Genomic DNA, 27,679 nt, shown 5'->3' with positions numbered 1-27,679 from the left:
TTCTATGGCTAAGGCTTGGCCAGGTTTATTGTCAATAAGGCATGTTCTCAGTACCCCATCCAGCCAGTCACATGTACATTAACCCATGTATGTCGGTGACAAGGTATCAGCTCAATCAACAGAAGTGTTGACCCCTAGGCAATACAAACCTGCCCCTCCTACCACTCTCCTTTTCTACATTGATACAAACAAGTTATGTATTACATTCCAGATGTTATCAGTTGCCATCCTTGTACCTTGTGTCTGATATTCAAACAAAACAGCCTCATCCATTATCCTATCATTCCATTTTTATCTTGCAAGGGGCTGTATGTTCCTGTACCATTCTCTTAGGAATATGTTTATGTTACTTAGCTGATTCCTAGTGGTTACTATTCTAACAAGGCCTACTTTGGTTCACAGCCTTACTGTGGTTCATACGTTTAGCCATGCCAAGGGCTCCATCCAGGCCTACAACATGTAGGCTCTATTATCACTGAATCCTGAAGAACTCCAGCATTTTGTTGGAAATACTCCTTGGAAAATGGAGCTGGGATATCATTACCGCACCACCTCATATTGGGTGCTTCAACTTTCTGAGCAAAAACCCCATCATTTTAATATACAAAGTGCATCATTATTTGTCTCAGTAACTACTTTTTATTCATATAATTAAAGATTACATGTGTATTACTCGCACAGATTAAGTCATTATCTCCTTACCAAAAAGAGCTAAATGTATATACAGCCTTAAAATGCTCTTCCATTGTAGCCTTCATACTGTAGTAAATGTATTTTATATAAATTACTGCATTTTACATACATTTTAAAATACATAAAAACTGTACCAAATGGTACGTTGTGTTATCCTTTGCCAGTGCCCTTCCTGATGTTTCTGATAGTTTCAGTGAAATGATGGGGTATGTGTAGTTTATTTATTACTCAAAACCAAAGTTATATAGGCAATGGAGATGATATAGTAGCTGTATTTGGACAGACAGAAGAAAATGTGTACTTTATTTTATTGAAGTTTTGCACTTTATGTTTTAGACTCTTGGTTACTTTCACAACAAAATCCAACCCCTCCTTTTATCCCCTTTTTTAATTTCAGTTTTCATGGTTGTGTTATAGATCAGCTCCTTGGAGCAGAAACAGTGGAGACTAGGAATTTCAAGGATCCTTCCCAGATACTACATTTATTTAACAATGGGAGGCTTACTGTAATCCCTTTTCTTCATCCACTTATTTCCCTTCAACCTCCCTCCTAGTTCCTTTGATCTCACTACACCTAGTCAGCAGAAAAGGTAGGCCACCTTCCAACTACACACTCACTGCAGAAGCTGTAAAAGGACTGATGATCTCAGCTCTCTGGGCAACTGACCTGTTCAGCAGAAACATCAGTCTACCCAAAGAATCTGTTTTAATCAGTTCTTTAGGTCCCATGGGAATGAGCTAGCCTCTGTAGATCACTTTGTCTCTGTAGCCATGGTTGTAATAATAGGACAATGTTAATTTCACTGGCCCTGATAGTTGAGCCTGAAATCCTCTTCCTTACCCACAAGTGAGTACACCTCACTTCCCCCTCCTCCACTCACCAAAAAAGATATAGTCTCTTGCCGTGGGGGGTGGTGGTGGGGAATTCCGGACCACCATCATCTCTCTTGAAATCAGGTGCTGGGCTTCAGGATTCATTTTTATTGCCTGTAAGTTTTCTCATTTATGGTTCTTCCCAAATGTGTGATCAGGACCGTGCTCAAAAAGGCCGGTTGTGTACATAACACTGGCAAGGATCCCTGAAAGAAAGAGTTAGCACACGGGGATATGCTCCTCTTGGACAGAAAACGAAAATGTATTTACATTTTCATATTGGATACATATAGAAGAGTGGCTACATTGTGTACGGTGTTTTCTGACGGCTCCTGAATTTAAAGAGCCATCTACATCATGGCTGTACGAGTACAGGAGCGTCTTTAATCGATAAGGCTTCCTCAAGCACGCTGGAATAATGGAAGAAATGTGGTTGGCTGTCAGCCATGTGGTTATCATATCTGAGTCACATAGGACCCATTAATTTAGTCTTAGAAGACCTATTAATACAACTACAAAACAACTGCCTTTAGCAACTCAGGGCCCAATCATACAATCCTCAGCTCTGACTGAAATCAACAGGAATTGAGGGCCATTAGCACTATGAAGTAGCAGTGCAGGATCACTTAAAGCCTCCCCACAGCTTTTATATTTAGATAAAATAAAACCTGGGATTATCCGCTAAGTGGAAAATATTCTTAAATGAAATTTACAAATGTCAATAATATGAACTATGTTTCTGGCAGGCCAGTAATGTTTTGATTTCATATGATCTAGAATATTTTCAATGAAAGCAATGATGCTTCAGGTCATAGGTGGATTATTATTTCAAGGAGAGGAGCTGTCACATCCTAATCCACTCATGCAGTATTGCTTACATGCTGGGCATCTTTAAACCAGAAGTCAGCAAGAGACATTTACATTTGTAATAACTGGGCATGTTGCTACTTATCCATGATGAGAAATGTTAGGCTCAGTCAGAGCAGCAAGGCTGTGATAACCTTGCCTGGGGAAGGATATTGACCTGTTTCATTTGTTCAGCTTCCTTTACAAAGCCTTATAAATTCCATAGCATGCAGCAAAAAGTCTCATGATAAAGTAGAAAATTTAATATGTGAATCCAAGATGAAAATGTAAAGTGGCATTTGTAGTGGTGAGTCAGAGAAGGACTCTGCTATAATAAAACTGTCTCAAAAGCATGTAGAGAGACATGGCTTCCACCATAAGGCTCTGTTCATGTGGCTGAATGCACAGCCCCTCTCTGTCATCTTGGAAGAGTGACTATGCATGGTGACTATGCCACGACTGACCCATTTGTGATGATGAATAAACACTATAGCCTGCATTCACCCAAAAATGAGTTTAAAAGACTGCTAAATATGGTCCAATAGAGCTTCCATAGTTTGGCATTCCCAGAGCCATTTGTCAGTTGGATAGCGTGGGGTGATCTAAGTGAAAATTCTTAGCTAGCACTGTACTTTTATTGCTAACATTAGCACTAATCTGAGGCAGTTACAACTCCATTGACTTCAGTGGACTTGGTTATACCAGAGGAGAATATGGCTTTCATATGGTGGGAGGATCACTCAAAATACAGCTTGCAGTTTTCAGAAATCTAATTTAGGAGATGAGAAACTTTATGGAATGAAGTGCTCTCTTTATGTATGGAACAGCTCCAGCACAGGCAACACTAACACAGGCTTCCCTGCACTGACCCATAAGTAAGCTTCAATCTAGATTAAGCAGGACCTCCTCTAAGGGTATGACCACACTTACCGGTGATCAATGTTGCGGTGATTGATCCACCAGGGGTCGATTTAGTGGGTCTAGTGAAGACCTGCTAAATCGACCACAAATACTCTCCTGTCGACTCCAGTACTCCACCGAAATGAGAAGCATAAGGTAAGTCAATGGGAGAGTTTCTCCTGTTGACCCAGTGCAGTGCAGACACCGCAACAAGTCGACCTAAACTACATCGACTCCAGCTACATTATTCACGTAGCTGGAGTTGCGTAACTTAGGTCGACGTAACCCTGTAGTGTAGACCAGGCCTAAGAGTGACAGAGTAGTTCAGTTTCCATACTCATTAAAATCCTTGGCACACTACTGAGACTACCAGTAGGGGTGTGAGTTCGTGCCAGTTAGAGAGTTGCATTTGTGAAACAGAGACTTATGAGCTACAAATTGAACTAAGACCAGCTGAGTTCAGATATGCCAGCAAACAACTATCAGCCACTTTCAGTCACTATTGACCTGAAGCTGAAGGGAATCCATTATCTAGAAGTGAAAGGCCCTATATTTCATTGCCATCCCATCACCCACAGTGATTTTTTTGTATCCATGCTTCCTCTCTGATATCAACAGGAAGAGGTCAAAGAATTTTTAACTTTCCCTCTCATCTAGTATCAATATGAATTAAAACAATGACCTTTGTTTTATTATAAAGAACAAAGAGATGCTGCCCATCAACTGCAAGATGACCAAAAAATGTTTTTGAAGGTTGATGTCAATTTATACAATTCATCAACAAATATGTGCAGTTGACTTTACTCTTAAGTATCATTACTGAAATGTTAGGCTTAAAGGAAAGAATAGTTTCCATGTTTGACATTGTTTTCTCTCCTCTCTTGTTTCTACAAGGTGTCCAATTTAATTCAATTTCTTAGGTAAAATTCACATAGCTGTCTTAGATATCAGAATTAATCCTAATGCATTGCACACTCCTTTGAATAATTACAGGTTTTAAAATGTCTTTAAAAATGGTAAAATGGACATGTCATGCAGTTAACCAAGTCATTGCAATTCCTGGTTAATATGCAAATTCTAAAAGTTCAGAAAACTTCTTACTAGTTCCACAAGTACACCCTATTTTTGGAGATGAATAATCTGTCTTTTTGTTGCTGTTTCTGATAAGTGAAAATGTCTCATTGTACATGAGCTTCACTCCAACAGCCCTCATAAACTCAAGTCAACAATTATATGTTCAAATATCTGTGTGTTTCCTTTAAAACTAGAAACAAAGAAAAAATCTCTTCGATCAGTTGACACAGCTGTGAAAGAGCGAGGTGCCTGCACATAGATTTCTTTAAATAGTCTAAAGAGGTTCTTCTCGTTATCCCACTGATATATCTGGGAGAAGGTGTAGTCACTTCCTAGAGCTAGGTAGTGATTATTCTTAAAGGAGAAAGGCTGCAGTGTCATTGCCCCTCGAGATGGGAGAGCCTGTATCTCCACAAACTGCTTGCTATTCCACTTCATGACTCTGGAGTCACCAATAAACCTTGTGAGCGTTATGTAGAGGCTATTTTGCATCCTGAAGCTCTTCACAGCCAAGACATCCTCCATGTTGGGGATTTCACTGTGTGGGACAAACTTTTTTGAATTTTTGTTCCACTGAAGGATAATGGGAACCTGTGAGCGGCTCGACAGGATTAAATGAGATTTTCCATCTATATCAACAAACTCAGCATCTGTGTCCCTGAACCACTCATGCAGGGACTGGTAAGAGTAGAATCCTTTGTTATTCCATTTATAAACTGTTGACAGACCAGCTTTAGAGCTATCTGCTATGACAAAAAACTTTTCGCTGTCTATCTGAAACAGCTCTATATCATTTGGCTTGGAAATGCGAGAGACCTCTATGTCCTGGAATTTGACAAACTTTGTCCAGCTTTCATCATACTTGTAGATATGTGAGCCACCGAAGAGCTGTGCCACCACCACGAAGACCTGGTCATCGATCAGGATTGCTTTGCATCCCACAATAGACTGACCTGTTGCTCAAACAAAAAGCAAAAAATACTAGTACCGTACAATTCAACCACTCAAACAAAGAGAGATTTACTCAGTTCCCTCTTTCTTTATCCCTCATTTTGTTGTCTTAATTGCTGCCAGTTTCTTTTCATGTTCTCCATGGCAGCATGAGGCAGTGCTTTCATTCATACTGCATGAGGCGTATCACATTTTTTTGATCCAGCAACAAGTGAGGAAAGGCGACTTCAGATATTAAGGAACAATAGGGTTCTCAAGCAGTGAAACCCTTGGCTTCAGGAGCTAAGATATTGGTATTGGAGGGCTATGTGTATTGGAGGGGGCAAGCTAGTTGAAGGAATTGTGACAATGACCCTGAGAGGAAGCATAAAGATAGTTTGGGCACAGAATTCACTGAAGTGGCAGACTTGGGGATTTCTTAGCAAGGAAACTGCCTGCTGCTGTTTGTTTCCTCTGTGTTCAAGGAAACCACTCTGTGTACACTTTTTGTGAATAAACAAAAGTACAACAAGAACACACCTGACACATATTGCTGAATCACCCTGGCAAGACCTTGAATTCTGACTAGCCATTCAGGCCAAATGGGGCAACCCTAAATTCTTAAAGCAGCTTTCCATTCTTCTTGGGTTACAAGTCACTTGTAATGTGCCAAATCTGCATTCCTGAAACAGCGCTGTTGTTTCAAGGCCTGTCAGTTCAGCACAATGAAGCCAGTTGGTCCAATGACATGAAGTCTTTGAAATGTGCAGATTTGGAGTGTGAGCATATGTATTCTGAAGCCCTATTTTAACATTGTGACATTGAGGTAGGTAGGAACACTGCTTTGTGATAGGCTAATACATGCCCTTCGTACCCTGTCTCCTTATGCCGCTACTCCTAATCCAGTTTTTTCTTGTGAAATCCCTTATTCCCCCAAAACTGTCAAGTCAGCAAAACATAATCACTTATATTCGACCTCGATATCTTTCTGTACATATTGTATAAAGCTATAAGATAACTTTGAAGAGAATTCCCCCACATCCTCTCTAAAGGGAAATATTTTACTTCTGCAACAGCAACGTTTTCTCCAGGGGAAATTCTGCGCAAAAATATTTGAAAAATTCTGTGCCAAAAAATTAAAAATTCTGTGCACAATATTTTAATTCTGCATATTTTATTTGTCAAAATAACACAATAGAATCACACCAGTTTCAATTATTTTGGTAATTTATTTCAAAATACCTGTCAGCAAGTATGTCTGTAACAATACAGACTACAAAAAAGACTCAGGAAATGTTTTTTGACAAATAGATTCCTTACTAGGCATATTAATACAGAACTCTGAGTAATAATTAATTTAAACTACAATACCAAATCGTATTTCCCGCACCCCTCAGAAGCAGTGCAGGGGGACTCAGGGGTAACGGAGGAAGACGGAAGTAATTGCTGGGAAGGAGCCTGGGTGTGAACTTGGAGGGCTGTTGGGTATCGGTGAGAAAAGTATGGAACATATTTTTTTTGGAGGGGGGGGCAAGGAGGGATTGTTAGGGAGCTTCCAATATGCAGACCCTGGCTGACCCCTAGTCTCTCCCACTGAGTCAGGCACATCTGCCCCTGTCCTCATGTGTCTCTGTGCCCCCACCCAGGCACCTCCCTTGTCCCTATGTGGCACTGCACTCCCTCCACCTGCCCCTGCACCTCCACTCCCATTCAGCCCCTGCCCCAGTCTGTCCTCCTCTACATTCCCTAATGAGCCCCTGTCTGGCCCCCAGCGACTCCACGCTGTCTGTCTCCCCATATCTTCTGTCTCCTGACCTGGCCCAACAAGTGCTGTGAAGAAGTCACTACAGCAGGGGTGAGCAAACTATGGTCCGTGGGCCATGTCCGGCCCTGCAGACCTTTTAACCTAGCCTTCGAGCTCCTGCCAGAGAGCAGGGTCAAGGGCTTGCCCTGCTCTAGCAGGGAAGCAGGATTGGGTGTGCTGCGTGTGCCAGGCTCAGCGCAGCTCCCTGAAGCAGCGGCATGTCCCACCTCTGGCTCCTACACACAGGGGCAGCCAGGGGGTTCTCCATGCTGCCCCCGCCTCAAGCACCAGCTCTGCAGTTCCAATTGGCCAGGAACTGCAGCCAATGGGAGCTCTAGGGGTGGCACCTGCGGACAAGGAATCGCGCAGAGCCACCTGGTCAGCGCCACACCTCTGCATAGGAGCCAGAGGGGAGACATGTCACTGCTTCTGGGAGCTGCTTGAGGTAAGTTGCAACCAGACCCTGCACCCCTACCTCCTCTTACGCCTCCACCCCCTGTTCCAACCCTGATCCCCCTCCTGCCATCTGAACCCCTCGGTCCCAGCCCAGAGCACCCTCTTGAACCCTAAAACCCCTCATCCCCAACCCCACCCCAGAGCCCGCACCCCCAGCCAGAGCCTTCACCCCAACCCCAACCCCCTGCCCCAGCCCCCTGAATCCTTCAATCCCAGCCCAGAGCCCCCCCACCCCAACCTCCTGACCCCCCCACACCCTGAACCCCTCATTTCTGACCCCACACTGGAACCCGCACCCCAGCTCAGAGCCTGTACCTGCTCCCACACAACAGCCCCCTACCTCAGCCCAGAGCCCCCTCCCATACTCTGAACCCCTCTGCTCCACCCCCAGCCTGCAGCCTCCTCCTGCACCCCAAACCTTTCATCCCTCATCCCACCTCAGAGCCCGCACCTCCAGCCGGTGCCCTCACCCCCACCACGAATTTCGTGAGCATTCATGGCCCGCCATACAATTTCCATAGCCAGTTGTGGCCCTCAGGCCAAAAAGTTTGCCTACCCCCGCACTATAGGCTCTTTCTCTTCCCTAGTTGGTCAGGAGTGGCTGCTCTGTTCTAGCGCCACAGAGCCCACTGGTGGGCAAAAGGCAGAACTGCAGCAACTTGATGGCAGAAGCTAATTTCTGCAAAAAAAAAAAATTAAAATATGCACGGCCCATGAATTATATGCACACACAGTGGCGCAAAATTTCCCCAGGAGTAAACATAAAGAAAACTAATTCAAATCTGTCAAAATACTGCTCTCCCTTACACCTGTACAGTCCCATTGATTTCAGTGGTGTTGCACAGGTATAACAGAACAGAGTTTGGTGCACTGCATTTATTTTGACATGTAGTAGTTTGTACATTTGAAGGTCAGTATGAAGGCAAGATGAACTTCCTTGAGCACATGATGTCAAGTGAACCCTAATAGTTAATCTTCTAGATCAGTGTTTCCCAAACTTGGGACACCGCTTATTCAGGGAAAGCTGCTCCAGGCCAATGGGGGCTACAGGAATTGATGGCCAGTACGTCCTTCGGCCCACGCCACTTCCCACAGCCCCCATTGCCCAGGCACAGCAAACCGCAGCCAGTGGGAGCCAAGATCGGCTGAACCTGCTGACGCGGCAGGTAAACAAACCAGCCGGGCCCAACAGGGGCTTTCCCTGAACAAGTGGCGTCCCAAGTTTGGGAAACACTAGTCTAGATGAACTGTATGCGGAAAAGCCAGATAGTTCGTCAAGAGATCAGTTTGGGATTTCACACTCTCTGGATAAAATTAATTCTATTAGAATGGATACTAATTCAAATGTTATACTAATATTGTGCCTACATAATCTACCTACTGCAGGGCCCTTATACCATCCTCTGAAGCATTTAGTGCTGGCCACTGTCCGAGACATGATACTAGACTAGATGGACCTCAGGTCTGATTGAACATGGCAGTTCCCATATTCCTGTAGACAAGGCCCCGATCTTGCAAGCTGTTCCACAAGGGCAACCCCTGTGTGGAGGCCCAGCTAACTTCAGAGGGGCTTGTGGGGATATAAGGGTCCACTCATGAAGAAAACTTTACAGGAGCAGAACCCACCCATGTCTACCCTGTCCTTTGCTGAAGACTAAATATCACAGAGACAAATGCCAAGCTTGTGTTCTGGTAAGAGCTGTCTCCTACAAGAACGATATGGCTCTCTGAGCAACCTAGTCCACATTGTGGCCTTGATCCATTGCCTTCAATGTGGGGGTTTCAACAAAGGTGGAATGATAACAGGATATAGCATCAAGTGTCCACTCCATGATGTATCAGTGAATTCCATATTCCAACTCTTCCCTTCTCCCATTACACATTGATTATACCACCACTTCATGTATAAATCTGATATATTCATGTGTGTACCTGTGATGTTGTCATAACTTCTGAAATTCATTTCAATGTGATCCCATTCCAGTACCATGCAGTTCTCCATGCTAGGCTGTGCAATGGCTACGTACACATCGTTCTTAGAGTTGAATGTATCCACTGAAACTGACTGGTATGGCAAAATCTGATGAACAACAAAATCTAGAAACAGACGTTTAAAAAAATTACAATAAATCCCATGTTGTAAACACAAAATAGTTGACACATGGTTCCTATTTTCTAATCAGTACTATTGGACACTATTTTAGGAACAAGAACTCTGATTTAGGATTAAGCTTGTAACAGCCCTAACACAGGGAGTGTCACTGAGTGACAATTAGGCATGCAGCAATAGGGAGAACAGTTTGCTGCTCTGTGCAGTGTAAATTTCCCTTCCAAAATTCAATTCACAAGAAGATCAAGACATGTGATTGGTGTTAGCTGCAAAATCTGCATTCTATCTTGCCTGATATCTGTGAAATCAGACCACTGACTTCCCTAGAAAGAAAGCTAGAAATTGTACTATGTAGGAGTACTGTCTATGAGTAGAATGTAAAGTGTGAAATCCTGGCACCACTGAAGTCATGGGAATTTTTCCATATATTTCAACAGAGTCAGGATTTTACCCCAAAAAACCAAGACTCCAACTTCAACAGTAACTTTTGGTCACTTATTGCTATGTACCGTGTCTTCAAAAATCTCGTTATTGCACATGTGTATCTGAAGTTGGAATTGAGCCCATAGTCTGCATTTGCAACCTGTTATTTATTCAACACAGACACTTCTGCACATTTCCAATTAAAGCAGATGAAGTGAATTCCTTGGGATAACCCCATCCCAGCTACCCCACACCTGCAATGACAGAAATGTATGGCAGGAAGGGGTCTCGAAAGGTCATCTGTGCTGAGGCAGGACCAAGTATACCTAGGAGAACATTTAATTTAAAAAAACCTGAATAAAAGTATAATTTAAAGGAACACTGTCAAGTATTTTAGGTTTAAAATTTGACCTGCCTTACTGTTATCATCTAATGGAAAACCTAGGGTGGCAGCTGAGGCTGAGGCTTCCAAAGCACCTAAGAGAGTTGAGAGTCCAACTTCCAATTCTGCCCTAAGTCTCTTTTGAAAATCCCAGCCTCTGTGTCAATTTTATTCTAAAATTCACTTAAGCCAAGAGCTCATTTTATATGTTGCACAGCAGGATCTCATACTTGTTCTGTTGCAACAGTAGCTTGGCAGGTCAGAGCAGGGGACTATTATGAGGGAAAGAGACTTAGGGTGACACCTGTTGGTCAATAAAGAGCAGCATTAACAGAGTTCAGGTCACACAAACCCTGTCTACAAGGAGGGGAAAATATATTTGTGGGAGAAGATGAGTCTTTCATTAAGATGAAGATTCATCTCAGGCCCACAGACACCCTTACATACTAGGAGCTCTGTGCCATGCTGTGCATGCTAACTTTTCATATTCAGGAAGGGCCTGATGGCCCATGAATTTTAGCAACATTTTAATCATGTCCTCACTCTTACCTCTTGTCCTCACTCTTGTCCTCACTCTTACCTCTTGTCCTCACTCATGTCCTCACTCTTACTCTTAAAAACTCTTGCCCAGTTCTGTGCACTTCAGTGGTGGTTTAAGGCATGTCCTTATTTCCTCTCCAAAGTAAATATTAATTGCTTCCAAATGTTGGATTTTACATCTACGCATACTTGAAAGGCCCACCCTTGTGGAGTCATACTGCAGGAGGTAAGACTAGATAGCTACAATTAAACAAACAGAAAATCTACCACTCCACAGCTAAAAAAGAGAACTGCCACCATTTTTCTGGTGACTACCAAAAGCAAAGCATGAGGTTTTGTGGCAAGCTCTCCTGCATCACTGAAATAGCAGATCCTATTTCCAAAACCATGTGTATTTGTGCTGATAATATCAGTGATGCTGGTGTGAAAGCAAGTACATTTAGAAAGTAAGGGTGTTCTTATAATCAATTCCTTTGGAAAAATTAAAGGACTGGAGAAAACTGGAAGGTAAAATATATGGAGCGTAAAAATAAATGAAAGCATAAAAATGTAGTTAATTAATGATGGAACAGTGACTCTAGCTGTTACTGATAAACATATATTTAAAGTGTGTGTGTCACAGCATGGCACTGGCCCTTTAAGAAGGAAGAGGCCGTTGTACCTGTGTCTCATCAGCTGCTTCCCAACTGGTGTTAAGAGAAGGCACCTGGGCCATGTATATGGGGAGAGACTGGCAAGTGAGAGTTGCCAAAGATCAGGAGACTGGAGGAGGTCTCTGAGAAAGCAGAAAGCTATATAGGCCTTCCCTGGAAAGAGGGAGGAATTGCCAGGAAGCCAGTGCAGGGGCCAGAGAGCCATGGCCAGTGAGGGCTGAAGGCTGAATCTGAAGTTGGAACTGAGCCTGTAGTCTGCGTTTTCAACCTGTTATTTATTCAACATAGGCATGGAGAAGCCTGGCTCTCTGAGCTGGAGAGCTGCAGCTGGAGGGGCAGAGAGGGAAGGCTGCCATGAGGCGTAGTGAGAGATGTAGGCGCAACACTTACGAGGTGAACCCAGTGAGAGATGCTGAAGCTGCAGAGAGCCTGAGTGTGATGATAGGCGTGGGGGCTGCATTTTGATGGACTGCTGGGCACTTGATTTGTTATGTTTTACAAGTATGGGACGTTATCTGTAATAAATTAGCCTTGCAGGCACATTGGTCATGCTGCGGGAGCTCCAAGTGAGGCCGCTTTATCACAATGTGATACAAAAAGTGTGTGTGTGTGGGGGGGGGTATTAAAAACTAAATAAATCTGTCAGAACATCACAACAGTTTTGAAACAGTCTTAGGGCAAGTGTATGAAGTTTGTGAATTAAAACAAACCTGCCTATTGGCATCATATGGCTCACAGCTTGTTCAGAAGTGATACTATATCAACAAAGCTATTTTGACTCACACCTGACACTGGGTTTATTATATCACTGGATCAGTAACAATGGAAGTATTACTGATCAAACTCTCACTGAATCAACTGATAAATAGTTCACAGTAACTGGTGAAAGCCACTAAAAATTTACACAATATTTTTACTACATATTTAAAAAAGACTGTCCATTGTAGTTGGTATGGAGTTACGCAGTAGAGAGGTGCTGTCATCTGTCCTCTGACTTAAACTTTATGGGCCTGATTTGCATTTTCACTAAGACCCCTTTATGCCACTCTAGCAGTAGAGAGGCCACAAGTGGACACAAGGGCGTATCTAGATAGGGACACTCAGGGCTCAGCTAGGGCAAAGTGCATTGAAGGGTGTGATTTGTAAAGCGCTCTACCGTTGCTTTCTAAAAGGTACATAAAGATGCTGCTGACCTGCTCAAGAAAGCTATATACATTAACGTGAACCAGGTACATTTTAGAGTGTGCCAGGAGGGTCTACAAGGGGCAGTTAGAGTGCAATACAGTAAAGTGCTTTATCGATCTCACCCCTCAGGAAAATTAATCCAAATGAACTAAAGATGTGAATTTAAAGTGGATTAGCTAAAATGACTTAAACCTCTTTGTGTGGACAACCTCATTCAGAATTAAAGTGACCATAATTTGGTTTCTTTTAAATTAATTACATTATGCTAAACTGAATAAAGTTTAATTCTGAATGAGAACATCCACACAGGAGTTTAATATAGTTTAATTAATCCACTTTAATTTAGCACCTTTAGTTAATTTAGATTAGTTTTCCAGATTATTCCCGTGTAAACTGGCCCACTTTAAGGTCTTTTTACATTGTCAGATGTGCACCCACTTTAAGCCCCTTTTGTGGTGCCAGAGCAATGTAAAGGGGCCTTAGAGTCAAAGAGAAGCAGGCCTTATAAAAATAAGATTTAACGAAACCTGGAAAGAATTTTTAAAAATAAACAAACATTGCTTTGCTGTGTTTGCAACCAAGCCCCTGCAGCCCTGTGCCATTGTAGGAGAATGTGAATGTATAATGGACTAGAAACAAAAGTGAAATAGATTAATCTATGTTCATTGTCCAAACTGTGAGACATGCAAAAAACTAAACCGTGATAAAATGGTTAAAAGTAACATTAGATTGTTAAAATTCTTTCAGTTTTAGTAATCGATTGTGTTAAAAAGTGTTTCAATTTTATAGCATCCCTGTGATTCATTACTGTTCTTCAGTTCACCAGGTCTGGTATGTCAATGGAGCCACTGAGATGGAAATCTTACTAAACAAATTCCTATTGAAATCAAAGGTATTTTGAAAATTACCCGGATTATCCATGTAATACTTGATGTGGATCACTGAAGAGTATAATACATTGAAAGGTCTGTTAAACCATGCATGATAAGGGAAGGAAAGATGATAGTGAAGATTAATGTGAACAACTATATGAAAGTGATTTATACTGAGGGACAGGAACAAAAAGCAGAATAACCATCTGTCCTTCAGTGACTAGGAGAATACATTTAGCACTTACAGTATATATTGCTTTACAGCTTCAAATCACTGTACTAACATTAACTCGCAAATTAATTAATCTTCACAGACCAAATGAGGGGAAATTGAACAGAAGAGCTATGATGGAACAAGCTATTCTGCAACAGCTCCTTGTGTGGACACTTATTCTGGCAGACTAATGCCTTTTTCTGATCTTGTTTAACACACTTATTCTGGAATAAGAGTGTCCATACAGGGAGCTATTCCATGCCTTTTTAAATTCCCACTCTGCCTTATTTTGGAATAACTTTCCACTGTAGACAAGCCCCAATTTCCACTTTACAGCTAGGAAAAGTAAGAGCAGACAGGCTATGTGTTTTGCCTGATGCCACAGACAGAGTCAAGGGCAGAGTGGGGATTAGAGCTCAGAAGTGGGTAGTTTTTAATTCCACACTTGGGGTACTATGCTGCCTTGGTGATGGTGCACTCCCTGAAGATTTTTTTCTCTATTGCAGAAACTGTTTCTTCATAAAGACTGCGAGGAGTCTGGTGGCACCTTAAAGACTAACAGATTTACTTGGGCATAAGCCTTCATGGGTAAAAAACCCACTTCTTCTGGAGTATTGTCAGCCATAAAAATGTTGGCATACTGTGGGGCCATGTGAGTACCCATAGCAGTGCCACTGACTTGAAGGTATAAGCTGTCCCCAAATCTGAAATGGTTGTGGGTGAGGACAAAGTCACAAAGCTCAGTCACCAGGTGTGCCATGGCCTCAAAGTCTGTTCCCCCCACAAACACCTGTTAAGGAGGCCCTATGTCACAGCTCCAACTTTTCTACAATTTGCTCTCATGCTGTTCTTAAAAAAACTGGCAGGCATGCTGCTGACTACGCCATTGTTGGTGAGGTGCATGCTCTTCTTTGTTCAGATCAGCTAGCAACTAACTGGCTGTGGGGTTTGAAAATATCCTATACTACCCTGTCACAACGCTTCTCTGACTGCAGTGGCACAAGTATTCAAGCAGTCAGTCATTACACCACATAAATCGGGTCAGATTTATCCCGAGCGTAACCTCATTTACACCAGGCCAGTGAAGTAACAGCAGGATAGAATTTTGCCTATGAAAACTGCACAATTACACATATACTGTCATACGTTGACAGAGAGAGTAGATCTAAATCAAATCCTTAGCTGCTGTAAATCAGGGCAGCTCTGAGGATCTGGCTGTCAAGGTTTACACAGCACTAAGCCAGTGCTTGTGCAACAATAACCTTTAATGAATGCAGACTGAGGTAAATTACACTTGGTGTTTTTGCATCATTGTGGATCAGCGGACACAGTAATGGAAATTTCTGGTACGGTTCGCAGGAATTTCTGTCTTCTGTTTTTGACATCAATTTGTCTACACAAGGAATTATCATCCTTCACCTCTGATGCTTCTCCTGACATACGTTGGGGCTTTAACTTAGAGTTTATTCTTTTTACTTTTTATATATGGTGCTTGGGTTATATTTCATACCTTGGCTTGGAAGTTTATCTTTACAATACTGTCAATTAACTTTTATGTTGTCTCTTACACAAGCTTTTAAGAGCTCTATCTCATTCTTGACAGCTTGCTTTTGCAGAGATGAGAACTCAACTACCATTAATATGACTGTCATACCTTCAGGTGACAGATATAAGGTAGGTGAGGTAATATCTTTTATTGGACCAACTTCTTTCAGGTGCAATTTGCTCTCATCATATATAAGAACAACTTAACATTAGTGGCTAATGTTCTTAATATAGTACAATTGTATTCAAACACAGATAACTGATTGTTATGTTTGGTCTGTAATCATCTTCTGACAATCAGAACTTCATGCAAGTTTGTCTCCACATCCTAGAGAATGCTTTTTACTATCTAATATAAAACAAATACCAGGTTCCTAAGCCATGCAGCACTAGTATTATCCAGTATTTCTCTCCTTTATTATGGGTCTGCATAATTAATTGCTGGAAACACTGCTGACACATACTTATTACAGTGCTACTAAGCTGTGGCCTACTGAACGAAGACAACAGACACAGTGGTATTATGTAGCATTCTGTGAAATGGAGATTGATTTCAGGAAATTCTTCTGACATAGATATACGGCCTTATTCCAGACAACAGCAAAAGATCTGTGACTGAAAATTGAGTCATAGAGTCATGATGAAACCTTATGGAATTTGAAAATCATAGCTCTTGTCCCTTTTATCACTTAATCCAAATAAAATCTCATCTACTTCCTTTGGCTTTTAAATTTAATCTTCTCAATAGTTAGACTTATTCTGTTATTCTAAAGTGCTTTATATAGAACCCTTTTCTCCCTCCTCCCAAATCATTCTGATACAGTAATATGGGATTAATCTAAATTTCTAATCTTTAATCATTTGTAGTGTGCTTAGAAATACATATTCTGAATACCTGTAGTGGTGCATTCATAATCAAAACTTGTGACATCATTTAACTTCTTATCCTGGTATTCTGCTGGACCAATACACAGGACATCAGAAACAGTGGAATTTGTCATCTTTAACCACACAAACAACCACTTGGCTTTGCAGTCACACTCAAATTTATTTCCCCTTAAATCTCTAAAAAAACACACAGAAATAAACATATTTGAAATGGTTGGTAGTGATACGAAAACTGCAGAATTGTTAGCACGTTGACATACTTAATTCAAAAGTAGCTGAATAGTTTTAAATTGATTCTGAACAGAGGATGGAAAATATTTTCCATCTCTTATCCTAACTGTATTGTTCTTTACATTTCACTGAAACGTTGTTTATAACAAATACAGGCCCCAATTCTGGAAACACGCACATGTGTATCTTTATGCATGGAACGGGTCTATTCAGGTGTTTCACGTTCATAAGCATTAGCAGGATTGGAACTATAATTCACTAAAAATCCTCACAAGACGGCTCCCTCCCACTCCGCTGCTTTTCCATTGTCTCAGAGTTCCACTGAAATTCACAGATTCCTTTGCTTCACTCTACCACTCCAGTACATAGGCGGCTGACAGTAACAGCCTTATCAGTGAAAAGAAAAGGAGTACTTGTGGCACCTTAGAGACTAACCAATTTATTTGAGCATGAGCTTTCGTGAGCTACAGCTCACTTCATCGGATGCATGCCATGGAAACTGCAGCAGACTTTATTTATACACAGAGAATATGAAAAAATACCTCCTCCCACCCCACTGTCCTGCTGGTAATAGCTTATCTAAAGTGAAGTTTCTATGTTACATTGAAACAGAGCATACAGAGACTAATTCCACAAACATCTGAAATGTTCACAGTGTGTTTAAATTCTTAAAAGGGTCACCATCAATGTGAAGTTGAGTCAATTCCAAAAAATAAGGTATCTGTAGTTCCAGGTACAATTCCTGTCTCTGAGCCTCTTGACAAAGTTTGTGGCTTTACAATCACATTTTCCAACTTTTTTTTTTTTTTTTAAAGTTTTGCTCTACCTTGTTGCTGTGTGACAGACTCTGGCAAATAATAGGGGAAAGTGACTAACCACTAGAAAAATATTGACACAGCCTGAGCAAAGTGCTGTCAAATACAAAATGAAAAAATGGGGGGCGGGGGGAATCTTTTTTTAAAAATCTAATCTCTTTCAGTAACAGTAATTTTAGGGGTTACTTGTAGCAACAGTAGATTAAAAAATTTTCACACAAACTGTGATTTTAAAGTTGATGTCCCTTCAACTCATAAGACTTTTCATGAAAGATCAGAAAATAAGTAATAATGCTGGTCATATGCACTATTGTGATAAACAACAAGTGAAATCTAATTTAATCCTACTGAGCAAACAATATTAAAATGAGAATGCTAATACAACACAATAAGCATTTATTTTTAGCATGGATTTCAGCTACAACACCAAAAAAACGGAACTTAAAGCACAGATTAATAGAGTCACAATGACAGGCAACCAATAAAAAGATTTTCATTACTTACAATTCAATCAGAGAATCTAAATCACTGAAGACATCCCTTGGCAGAACTTTAATGTGGTTATTAGCCAAAGAACTAGAAAAGAAAGTTAGATCTTATTATCTTGACTCCTACCAAGTCTAACGTCACTTAAATAATGCTAATGATTTGATGTTGTCTAAGTCCTAGTACTGACCATTACTAATGGGATCATGAATGAATTAAACACTGTGCTTCCACCTTGTGAATCTTTGCTAATCTGTGAGAACAGAAAGTGAAGATGACTAGAAACAAAAGTGAAATTGGTCAATTGGTTTTTATTGCCCAAGAGGAATGAAATACACAAAAATACAAGCAGTAAAATGCTGAAAAGTAAATGGAATTTTAACTATACTTTAATATGCTGTATCTAAGGTATTAGTAATAAGAACTGCTTGCAAAGTAAAGGTTGCATGTTCAGGTTTTGAGTGTGTGTAACTCAGGTGAAAACCCTGGAGTATCGTCAGAACAGTGAATATTTTTAAACTTACTGGAAGCCACATTGTAACAGTCTGAATTAGCCGATGTGCAGAGATTAAGATGGAAATGTCCTACACAGCACAAAAACTAGTTTTCTTTAAAGGAGAAAGAGCCTCCACCATTAACAGTAAAAACAATTACAGAAGTGCTTAAGGCATGAGTTTTGGAACATCTGGCAATGTATAAACAACTTCTAATAAGTGATAAAGGACTTACAGGTGAGTCAGATCGCGAAGGCCACGGAATGCATTTCTTGAAATGGTTTCTATTTTGTTTCCTTCAATAAATCTATACAGAAAAAATAATAAATATATATTTTAAATACAGTATTAGTATGTATGTTTTAACCTATCGCCTCCTAACTTAGTATCTACATAGGCTCCTTCGTATATGATGCTGAAGAAATATCAGTAGAGGTACTTACATTCCCTTTTCCTTTCTCTTATGGCCAAAGCACAAGAGAAGGAAAAGGTGACAGTCTGAACAAGAGAGAGAGAGAATGTAAGGGAAAGAGCTGAAAAGAGAAAGAAGGAAAAGCATGGACAGTGTGGATAACCCTATTCCCCATTTCACAACTAGTTAATCATCCCCTGAGGAGTTCTCCTGACAGACCTGAGAGGGGGAGTTGGCCAGGGTTCCACAGTGTTTAGCAATGCTATTTGATATGTGTGGTGGTGTGAAGACAAACTGTAAGCTCCTCTGGACAAAGTAAGTTAAGAACAAAATGAAGAGAGCCAATAGCAGCCGAGAGGAAAGTGGTGGGACAAAAGTGAGGACAATAAAATGAACCTACCTACATTTCAGCATCTGGACTGAAATCTGTATGGTCTCCTTGGGGGGCTACACCTTGTGGGGTCACCACCAGGACTGGCCAAGGAAATTGCAGAATGACTCCCTACATTTCTAGGAACTAAGGTGTTGGAGAAATAATTGTGTTGGGGGTTAGAGAGCAAAGTCAGCTGCTGTGAACAGTTACATTGTCCTTGGCTCTTCACTATCTGTCTAGGTTCATATATTGGTGCCCAGCTCTGTAGTAACTGTTCATCTTCATGAAGTGACAGGGACCCCTCTTCACATCAAGAGCACAGATAAGGACATGAGAAAGGAGTCAGTCTACTCCGTCAGAAGGTTGCTTTGAGTCATGAATTCTATCTGCACTCCAAAAGGCCAGATTTCCCCATACACCATACCCAAGGAAGCTGGAGCTATTTTCTCATCCTCTCAGAAGACAGAAGGTTTTTTCTGCCTTACCAAGATTGGTTGCCTCCTCAGTTGGTGTAAATAAACATATCTCCATCAAACTCAATGTTTCAAGATGGGGACGTCTGGACTGGGACTCAGTGACTGCATGGCCCTGTAAATATAGATTCCTGCATCACTGAATCTTCTGAAGGGACTCTTCAGTGAGAATGCACCTATTAGTGTCACTCTCTAATGACTGACAGTATATTAGCCCAGTCCTTTTTCAGAGCTCCTAGGCATATATATTCAGACACTATTAACATAGCCCATTAGTCTTGGCAGTATTTATATATATGTTGTTCTTAATGGTGTAGACATGATGTAGTTACTTTTGGCAACATTACCTGTTATGCATACTCCCTGGCCTGCCCTCCTCCTTGATCCCTTATTTTGTACACAAAGAAACTTTCTCATTTGCCAGAGAGGTTTCTTTTCCCCCTATGCTGGGTGACCAATGCCTGGAAGAAATTGAATACTGGAGTATTAATGCTGCTTAGCATTCATGTGGAGGAAATATCACTGCTTAGCTTCAATTTACAAAAGGTGGAGGTAAGGTCTCTTGGGAGGAGGAAACATTTTGAAGAATTGGCAGAGATGTTGATCATAGCCTCAGCTGAGATCATCTGTCTGGCATTGGTTAAAGGGGGTTTCAGTCTTGGGGTCTTGTTAGATTTGTCTCTGTTTCTTGATAGAATGCTACATTTGATCAAATGACTAAGACACTCCATACTTTTCTTTCAAATGTGGGCCTGCCCACTCCATCCGTCACCACAAACATAGGCTATTGTAACATGCTCTATCTTGGGCTCCTCATGAGCACCACTTGGAAGCTGAAGCCAGCCCACAACAGACCCAAATTTGAAAGTTTGTTTGGTTTTTTTTTGCCTTCCACAAGCTTTTTACATTTTGATGCCTCCACCTGTAAAACTGTTTACTGCTGTCACTGAAAAATCCAGATGCTGTAGAATCATGGATTACAGCATATGCCGTTTGCCATATTTCACTATTTCTGGGTCTGTTACTTCTATTGCTGGCTGCTCCTCCATACCATAATATTAGTTCTGAATGCAGCATGTTTAGCAGTAACTGCCTATAGACGAATAAAGGCATTAGCAGAGGTTGGTCTTCATGACACTCCTCCAGGCAGCAATATAATGGTGAGAATCTATAGAAGGGGAAGCTTCTTTCAACACTGAAAAGTTATTGGAGGGATGTATCTTGTACCCAGAATGTGTTCAGACTCTAAAAACCTACCTCCTGATTTGAGATACGAAAGCAGGTGAGTCTTTGGAAAGCCCTTTGAATGTGAAGTGAGGATAACCAGATAATACGGTTAGTATACTTTTTAAAAAAAGAGAAAGAAAGGGTGGTAAGAAGAGGAAATGAAGCAGAAATAAAGGGAAGGAGTAAACTGAGCTAAGAAGAGAGAGGATGAAGTATAAATGAAATACTGGGGTGGCAAAGATACTGCAGAGAGAGAGTGGGAGGGGAGAATGAAGAAAAAGGGGATCATGGCTACAAAAGAGAGTGACTCTGATACTCTGCACCTCACCTGCTGGGACTTGTCAGCAAGCCATTATCTACTGACTGACATTTCAAACTCCTCTATTACATATAACAGATGGAATTGGCCTGCAAATCTAGCACCAGTTCTAGATCACCAACCCCATTTCAGCGAATTGTGTCTATATAGAAAGAAAAGGAGTACTTGTGGCACCTTAGAGACTAACCAATTTATTTGAGCATAAGCTTTCGTGAGCTACAGCTCACTTCATCACTTCACTTCATCACTTCACCGATGAAGTGAGCTGTAGCTCATGAAAGCTTATGCTCAAATAAATTGGTTAGTCTCTAAGGTGCCACAAGTACTTCTTTTCTTTTTGCGAATACAGACTAACACAGCTGTTACTCTAAAATCTGTCTATACAGAGTCACCCCAGCATATATGGCATATTTTAAAAATACTCTGCAACATCTGAAAAATAGTAGGTAGCTGCATGAGACATTTGGACAGAAAATGGAACATAAATCCCTCCATTTTCCTTGGCCCCAGTAACCACAGGGAAAATGGTTTCTCCAAGGCAGGAGTTTTGGCAACTCATCAAAACATCTTGGTTTATAAAAGACTGGCAAATATGTAAAATATAGAACTTACAGGTACTCTAGATGGAAGAGACCAGCAAAGGCATCATCCCGTATGATAGTAAACGAGTTAGAGTTCAGCAAGCTGAAAATGGAGAGCAGCCATTAGGAAAGCAGATGAAAACCTGACACAGAGGATTATGCCAGTTACGTTTATTGACTATCATCGCCTAATCTTACTGACTCAGGCCCATATTATCCCATCAATACAGCATGTGGAAAATATTTTGGAGTGCTGCTTTAAAAAAATCAATGGCATAATCTGACCCGCTATTAATATCTTCCATGCTATAGAAAGTATACTCCATGACATTATCATCCACCTTGGTGGAAAGGCACAGAGAGCTAGATTTTCTGGTGCACTAAGGCCATCTTGTGCCACATCAGTGGTGCAAAGTGGCCATAGATAGTCCGCAGAGAATTCCCCCTATATCCTCTGCCAGCAGAGGCAGCTCTGCCCCACCCACAGAACCTTAGGTCAGTAATGGAAGTTAGACAGTGCTGGGCAGGAGCAACTCTAACTTGTGCCACGGCGGTGAGGCTGGGGATCAGGGAACTACAGCCAGCCATAGCTCTACTCAACGTGGGGTGGAGAATCTGCCCTGTAATCCTCGTATATACAAGTATCTGATCAAAAATATGCTCTTTCTTCATCCTGTTAATCTATGAAAAGGAAACCCCACTCAAATGAAAGACTACTTCTAAAATCTCACGAGGGCTGCTGGAACTCCCAGCAGCTACAAGTGAGCATGTCCGCATTTATCACTTATTATAACCACTTAGTAATCCTTTTTTTTGCATAGTTTTAGGTATTTTACTAAAATTAATTTGGAAAAATAATGAATATTAAATGCAAACTTGCTCTGTGATCCTAGGTCAGTATGCTAATTCTAGACAAATACTCTTTAAATTAACCCAAAGAAATCCAAGAAAGATTGAGATGGCAATTAAAATAAATCCTGGTATTGCTATTTTACCAGGGTTACTAACAAATAAGAACCAGTGCCAAAGATTGCAAAGAGCAATGGTTATTTCAGTTCACACCTTAAGCTACTTCCTTCATATCTTGAATCATTCAAATTCCTGTGTTTGAAGGCAAAACTATAAAATACATTAGTCAGCAAAAACTGTTGCGGGGGGGACAAGATAAGTGGTTGGTATGGCACTTAGACACCCTCCCCAATAACATGAACAAACTAACCTTGCTGGGGCTGTTCCTCCTCCCGCACTGAACAATCTGATACCCCCACTGCACAATATCCTCTGATGGTAATCTTACCACTCTACCCCAACTTCTGAAAAAAATAAACAGGCAGCCCCTTCCACATTGCCCTCCCCTCAGGATACAAGCCTCTACCTGCCATCACCTTCAAATCACTGGCAGGCCAGGTCTTCACTCCCTTTGCATTGGCCTTCCCCTCTGTGGACTCCTCACACTGCTTCTGAAGGGTATGGGATGGAGCTCGGCACCGGGGCTGAGCTTGTGTAACAGTGACAACCCCAGTTGTCAGTGGGCAAGATCGAACCTGGGACATCAGTGCATGAACCTCCAATGCTTGAGCTAAAAGCTACATGGCCCTTAGCTAAGGCTTTAGAGCAGATTCATTAATTTCTCTCTCTAAGTGGTCTCGGTGCCACTAGATGGGACTGAACACCACATCCAGGAGGTGTGTGGGTTATACTTGCACTCCAGCTCTTTTGGGCAAATCTTCTGTAGCCCCAAAGAGGCCTAAGAAAGTTCCCTCTGAGCATGTTCTGATCTCCGCCCTGCTCTACACTTTCAGTGAAGGGAAGAGTTCAGGTCTTAAGGGCCGGAGGCTGCCAGACTTTCCTTCCCCTGAGTGCCCTCTATGGCCTTGTCTATAGTGAGAAAAAGCATCATATTAGCAAACACGTTAACTAGCACCATGTTAAACATGTTTTTTCCCTTACCGCACACACAAGTGTTTTCAAATGTGGCAGCTGGTTAGTTAATACATTTTTCTAACCCAATGCATTTTCCCACTAAACACAAAGGCCAGGGGGTTGCTGTACTGAAGATGCGAGGTTCTGCCAGCCCCTCCATTTCCTAGCTGCGCTCCGTGGTGCTGCACTGAAGGGGATGAAGGCCTCTCCTCGTCCTGTCTTCCCTTCACTCCCCAGTGTTCTCTCCACTGTGCTGCTGGAAAGAAGGAAACGAAGGAATTTGGCACAATTGTATTTGTTTTTGTTTATTCAAAGAAATAAAGGCGAGAGGACTGAACTGGTGGGGCTTCGCCCCATTTGCCCCTCATTACGAGACGCCACTGGGGGCTATTCTGTCTCAGCAGACCCCGGTTTTAAATTATCTGTCTATGGCACTTACATGTCCCCCATTTCTGTAGTGCCTTGCAATCTTTTAATGTATGTATCCTCACAACACCCTCTAACACAGGGAAGTGCTATTATCCACATGTTTACTGACGTGGCACTGAGGCACTGTCAAGGGGATTTAGGCTTCTAAGTACCTACATCCCTTTTGAAAATGAGATGTAGGCTCCTAAATCAGTTCGGCATGGCAGCACAAAACACAGCAGAGACTAAGCAGCTTGTCCAAGGTCACCCAGGAAGTCTGCAGCAGAGCAGAGAATTGAACACAGGGCTCCCATATCCCAACTTAACACCCTAACCACTGCACTGTCCTTCCTACAGAATAGTCACCACTTCCTAGACAGGTTCATGGGACTGGAACCTGTGACCTCAAAGCCCAACACTTTCCATTAAGCCACATTCAACCCAACACAATTTGCTTAAGAGACTTTGAACTCTTACAGGTAGCACAAAATTCTCCTCTCAAATGTACTGGAATGATCTGGACTCTGACAGTCCACTCTCCGGAGAAGAGCAAATCACCACTGATATCAGTACCACCCCCCACCCGCACGGTTAATGTCAGATTCATTAGCATAGAATGAACATGATGTTGGAGTTAGATCAATCGTGTGACTCCAAGAGGCGAATTCAATCCTAAGTGTGTTTAGTATGGGCCTTAAAAAAGAATTTAAAACAGCAGAGAAACATATTGTCTTCATTTAGTAAATTAGCAATAATTTCCTAAATGGTTTTATGCCATATTGTCAATGAAGCAAATTCATCCCTGGCATATTGTTACACCACTGAAGTCAATGGAGTTACCCCAGCGATTAACTTATCCATTATCTTCTTTCTGAAGATACCATGGTGCATATATCTAGGGGGATATTGGCAAAAGTTTTAGTTAGAGCTGTGTTTTGTTGGGAAGTGCAGTACTTACAGCAGCTGCAGGCAGGGCAGATGGGCAAACATTCTGTCCTTGATTTCAGAAAAGGTTCCATTTACCAGGCTCCTGAGAGGAAAAAAGCAGGAAAATCCAACAACTAAATAAGGCTCATTATCATCACCTTCACTAGCAGCATCCCAATATCTGCCCCATTGGTTGGCCTGGCCCCTTTTTATAATATCCCAGCAAATGGGGTCAATATTCATGTTTAAAGGGTGTTTAATTCTGCTCCTGTCCCTGTTTCTCCCCACTAAGCTTGGGAAGTTCCCTTTTCACCGTATCCTCACATTAATCTTTAATACCATGCACTTTTAGCCTCTTGCCAACCTCTCTCCACGGGGTGGGGAGGATTGTTTTGTCTGCCCACTTGTATTTTTGGATTTTTATAAAGGAAGAAAGAACAAAAGAGAGAGGGAGAGAGAAAAGAAAATTAGTACGTGTGTTAAACAGGATTAACAGCAAAAGCACATGAGATTTAAAAGTGGTGCAAGTTAAAAACACCATCATTTCCAGTTCTACTCACATTAAAAATGCATCTAACTAACTCTCAAGTTCCTGAAGTCTGTGTAGTCTTTTCCCCACGGTAATAATGCCATCTAAGATAATTACCAGGGAGTAAATCTTTCTTTAAGTCTACAGCACTTTAATATGGCCACTTGCCATCTCCTCAGGTCCATAAGATTTACACATGGTAAGTATATATATATATATACACACACACACACACGCATTTTCCTTCCCTTACATATGTGGTGTAGAAATGGTGCAGTCAAGATTTCTCATTTGAAAAGGTGTTTCAGATATAGAAATCAAACTCCTTTGCAGCTGCAAGGCAGTGCAATATTTCAGCATGGAAAGCACAGACACTGCCATACGCTAATTACACTGCACATTACTGGGATCTTAGCATCCCTCAAGAAGCCAGCATCCAGCAGGGAAACTAAAACCCCAACTTACAGAAAAGAAGCCCAAACCACAAAGAAGGAATAGGGGTGAGGGGCCCCCGGCCGCTGCCCAGGAGAACTCTGGTGTAGGAAGGTTAAACTTACAAGGAGCTGATGTCGCTGAGGATGATTCGCGGCACACCAGGAGACCCCACACAAATGATGGATTCTTTGGTGCAGCTGCATGTGGCAGGGCATCGGACTGGCTTCTTCACCTGGGCACGCTGCAGTAGGCATGCCACCGCCAGAACCAGGAGACAGAGAGAACCACCGCTGCAGCCACTGCTTCGGAGGAGAGCCATACCGTTCCCTCCTCCTCTTCCTCGCGGTCCCCTTTTGGCCCTGCACCCTTGGCCCGGGCCCTGCTGCCGCTGCTGCTACTGCACAAGAGGCTGGAGCAGGAGTAGGAGCCAGGCAGCATGCTGCACCCCTACGCTCAGGCTGAGTGTCTCTCTGCAGCAGAAGCAGCAGCAGCAGCACCAGGGCTGCTGCACTAGACTCCTTCCTCCTGACATCAGCACTTCAGCGGCAGCCTTTTCTGTCCAATGAATAATTTATCAAAGGCTCCACTGCAAGGGAGAGTTTAAAAATAATCCCCCAAATAGCCGGGGCTCAAAGGACTCTGTTTCACTTTCCCCTCCCCCTCCCCTTGGTTTCTCCTTGAACACTAGCGAGGAGAGGAGGCAGCTGGGTGACCTTGCGGGGGGAGGGGGGTATATCTGCCACACACATGACTGGGGCCAAATGTTCATTTCCTGTGCAAGAAGGGGTGCGGAGCACCCCAGGGCTGCTGCTCCCAGTGACCTGGAACAGAAGGGGGATTCCAGGCCTAACACACAGCATGTTAGCGCCTTTCTGCAGAAGTGGGGTAGGCTGTGGGGGGGACACGACAATATTAGTTTAAATAATTTAAAGACACCCCGCCCCCCCGCCCTCCAAATCACCATGTGGTAGAAACAGCATTTTAGGAGATTGGAAAACCGGTGACATTCTTTCATCATTTCTTCTTCTTTGTAACATGTTTAGTGCTGACAAAGTTCTCAGTGCTGCGCAATGCACATATCTGAAGGCAGACCCTGCCCCAAAGCCCTTACAGTCTACATGACAGGCGCACAGAAGACAGGGCACATCGGGATACTCAGAGGTGGGAATAATTTAGGGAGTTATTTTTTCCCCACTTCATAATTAATTGCAAGCTCCTATCTGGTGGGCATCAGGGAAGAAGTGAATTTATAGGAGGTTTAAGAGCAAGATGGTAACAGGTAAAATCAGTGCACTAGGAAGGGCAGTGTGGGAAAGTGCACAGAGATAGGAATGGGAAAAGAAAACAGAGGAGGCATTAACGAACCATTGGATAATACAATAGGAGACAAGGTCTGAGCTGCAGGGTAGGGCAGGTTTGCGCAGGGCCTTGAGAGTGAGGAAAAGGAGTTTAAACTTGACTATACAAGATTTGTGGCAAAGCTGGGAACTCAATACAGATCCAGTTTGCAGTCCACAATGCCATCCTTCCTCACTGTAGCAGTACTAGTTTAGTCCTTTTCATCTGTAGACCTCAAAAGAACTCTGTGAAGGAAGGAAAATACTATAACCCCATTCTACAGAGGGGGAAGGGCAGAAAGGGGATGTCTTCCCTAAAGT

At 42.2% G+C, this 27,679-nt stretch overlaps 1 protein-coding gene across 1 annotated transcript; it reads right to left on the bottom strand.

Moving 5' to 3' along the window:
• On the bottom strand, positions 1 to 27,209 carry LGI2 (leucine rich repeat LGI family member 2). The gene is made up of 8 exons (XM_048848700.2): positions 26,144 to 27,209; positions 25,089 to 25,160; positions 21,831 to 21,902; positions 18,650 to 18,721; positions 17,939 to 18,010; positions 16,396 to 16,565; positions 9,509 to 9,673; positions 1 to 5,339 (listed from the first exon to the last, which is right to left on the bottom strand). Exons 1-8 carry the CDS (start codon positions 26,338 to 26,340, stop codon positions 4,522 to 4,524), a joined length of 1,638 nt encoding a protein of 545 aa, XP_048704657.1. The 5' UTR covers positions 26,341 to 27,209; the 3' UTR covers positions 1 to 4,521.
• Between the last annotated feature and the right edge of the window lie 470 nt (positions 27,210 to 27,679).

The sequence above is a fragment of the Caretta caretta genome, chromosome 4 (assembly GCF_965140235.1).
Source record: "Caretta caretta isolate rCarCar2 chromosome 4, rCarCar1.hap1, whole genome shotgun sequence".
NCBI lineage: Eukaryota > Metazoa > Chordata > Testudines > Cheloniidae > Caretta > Caretta caretta.
The sequence above is the reverse complement of the archived record's forward strand: the minus strand, read 5'-3'. Positions and strand labels throughout refer to the sequence as shown.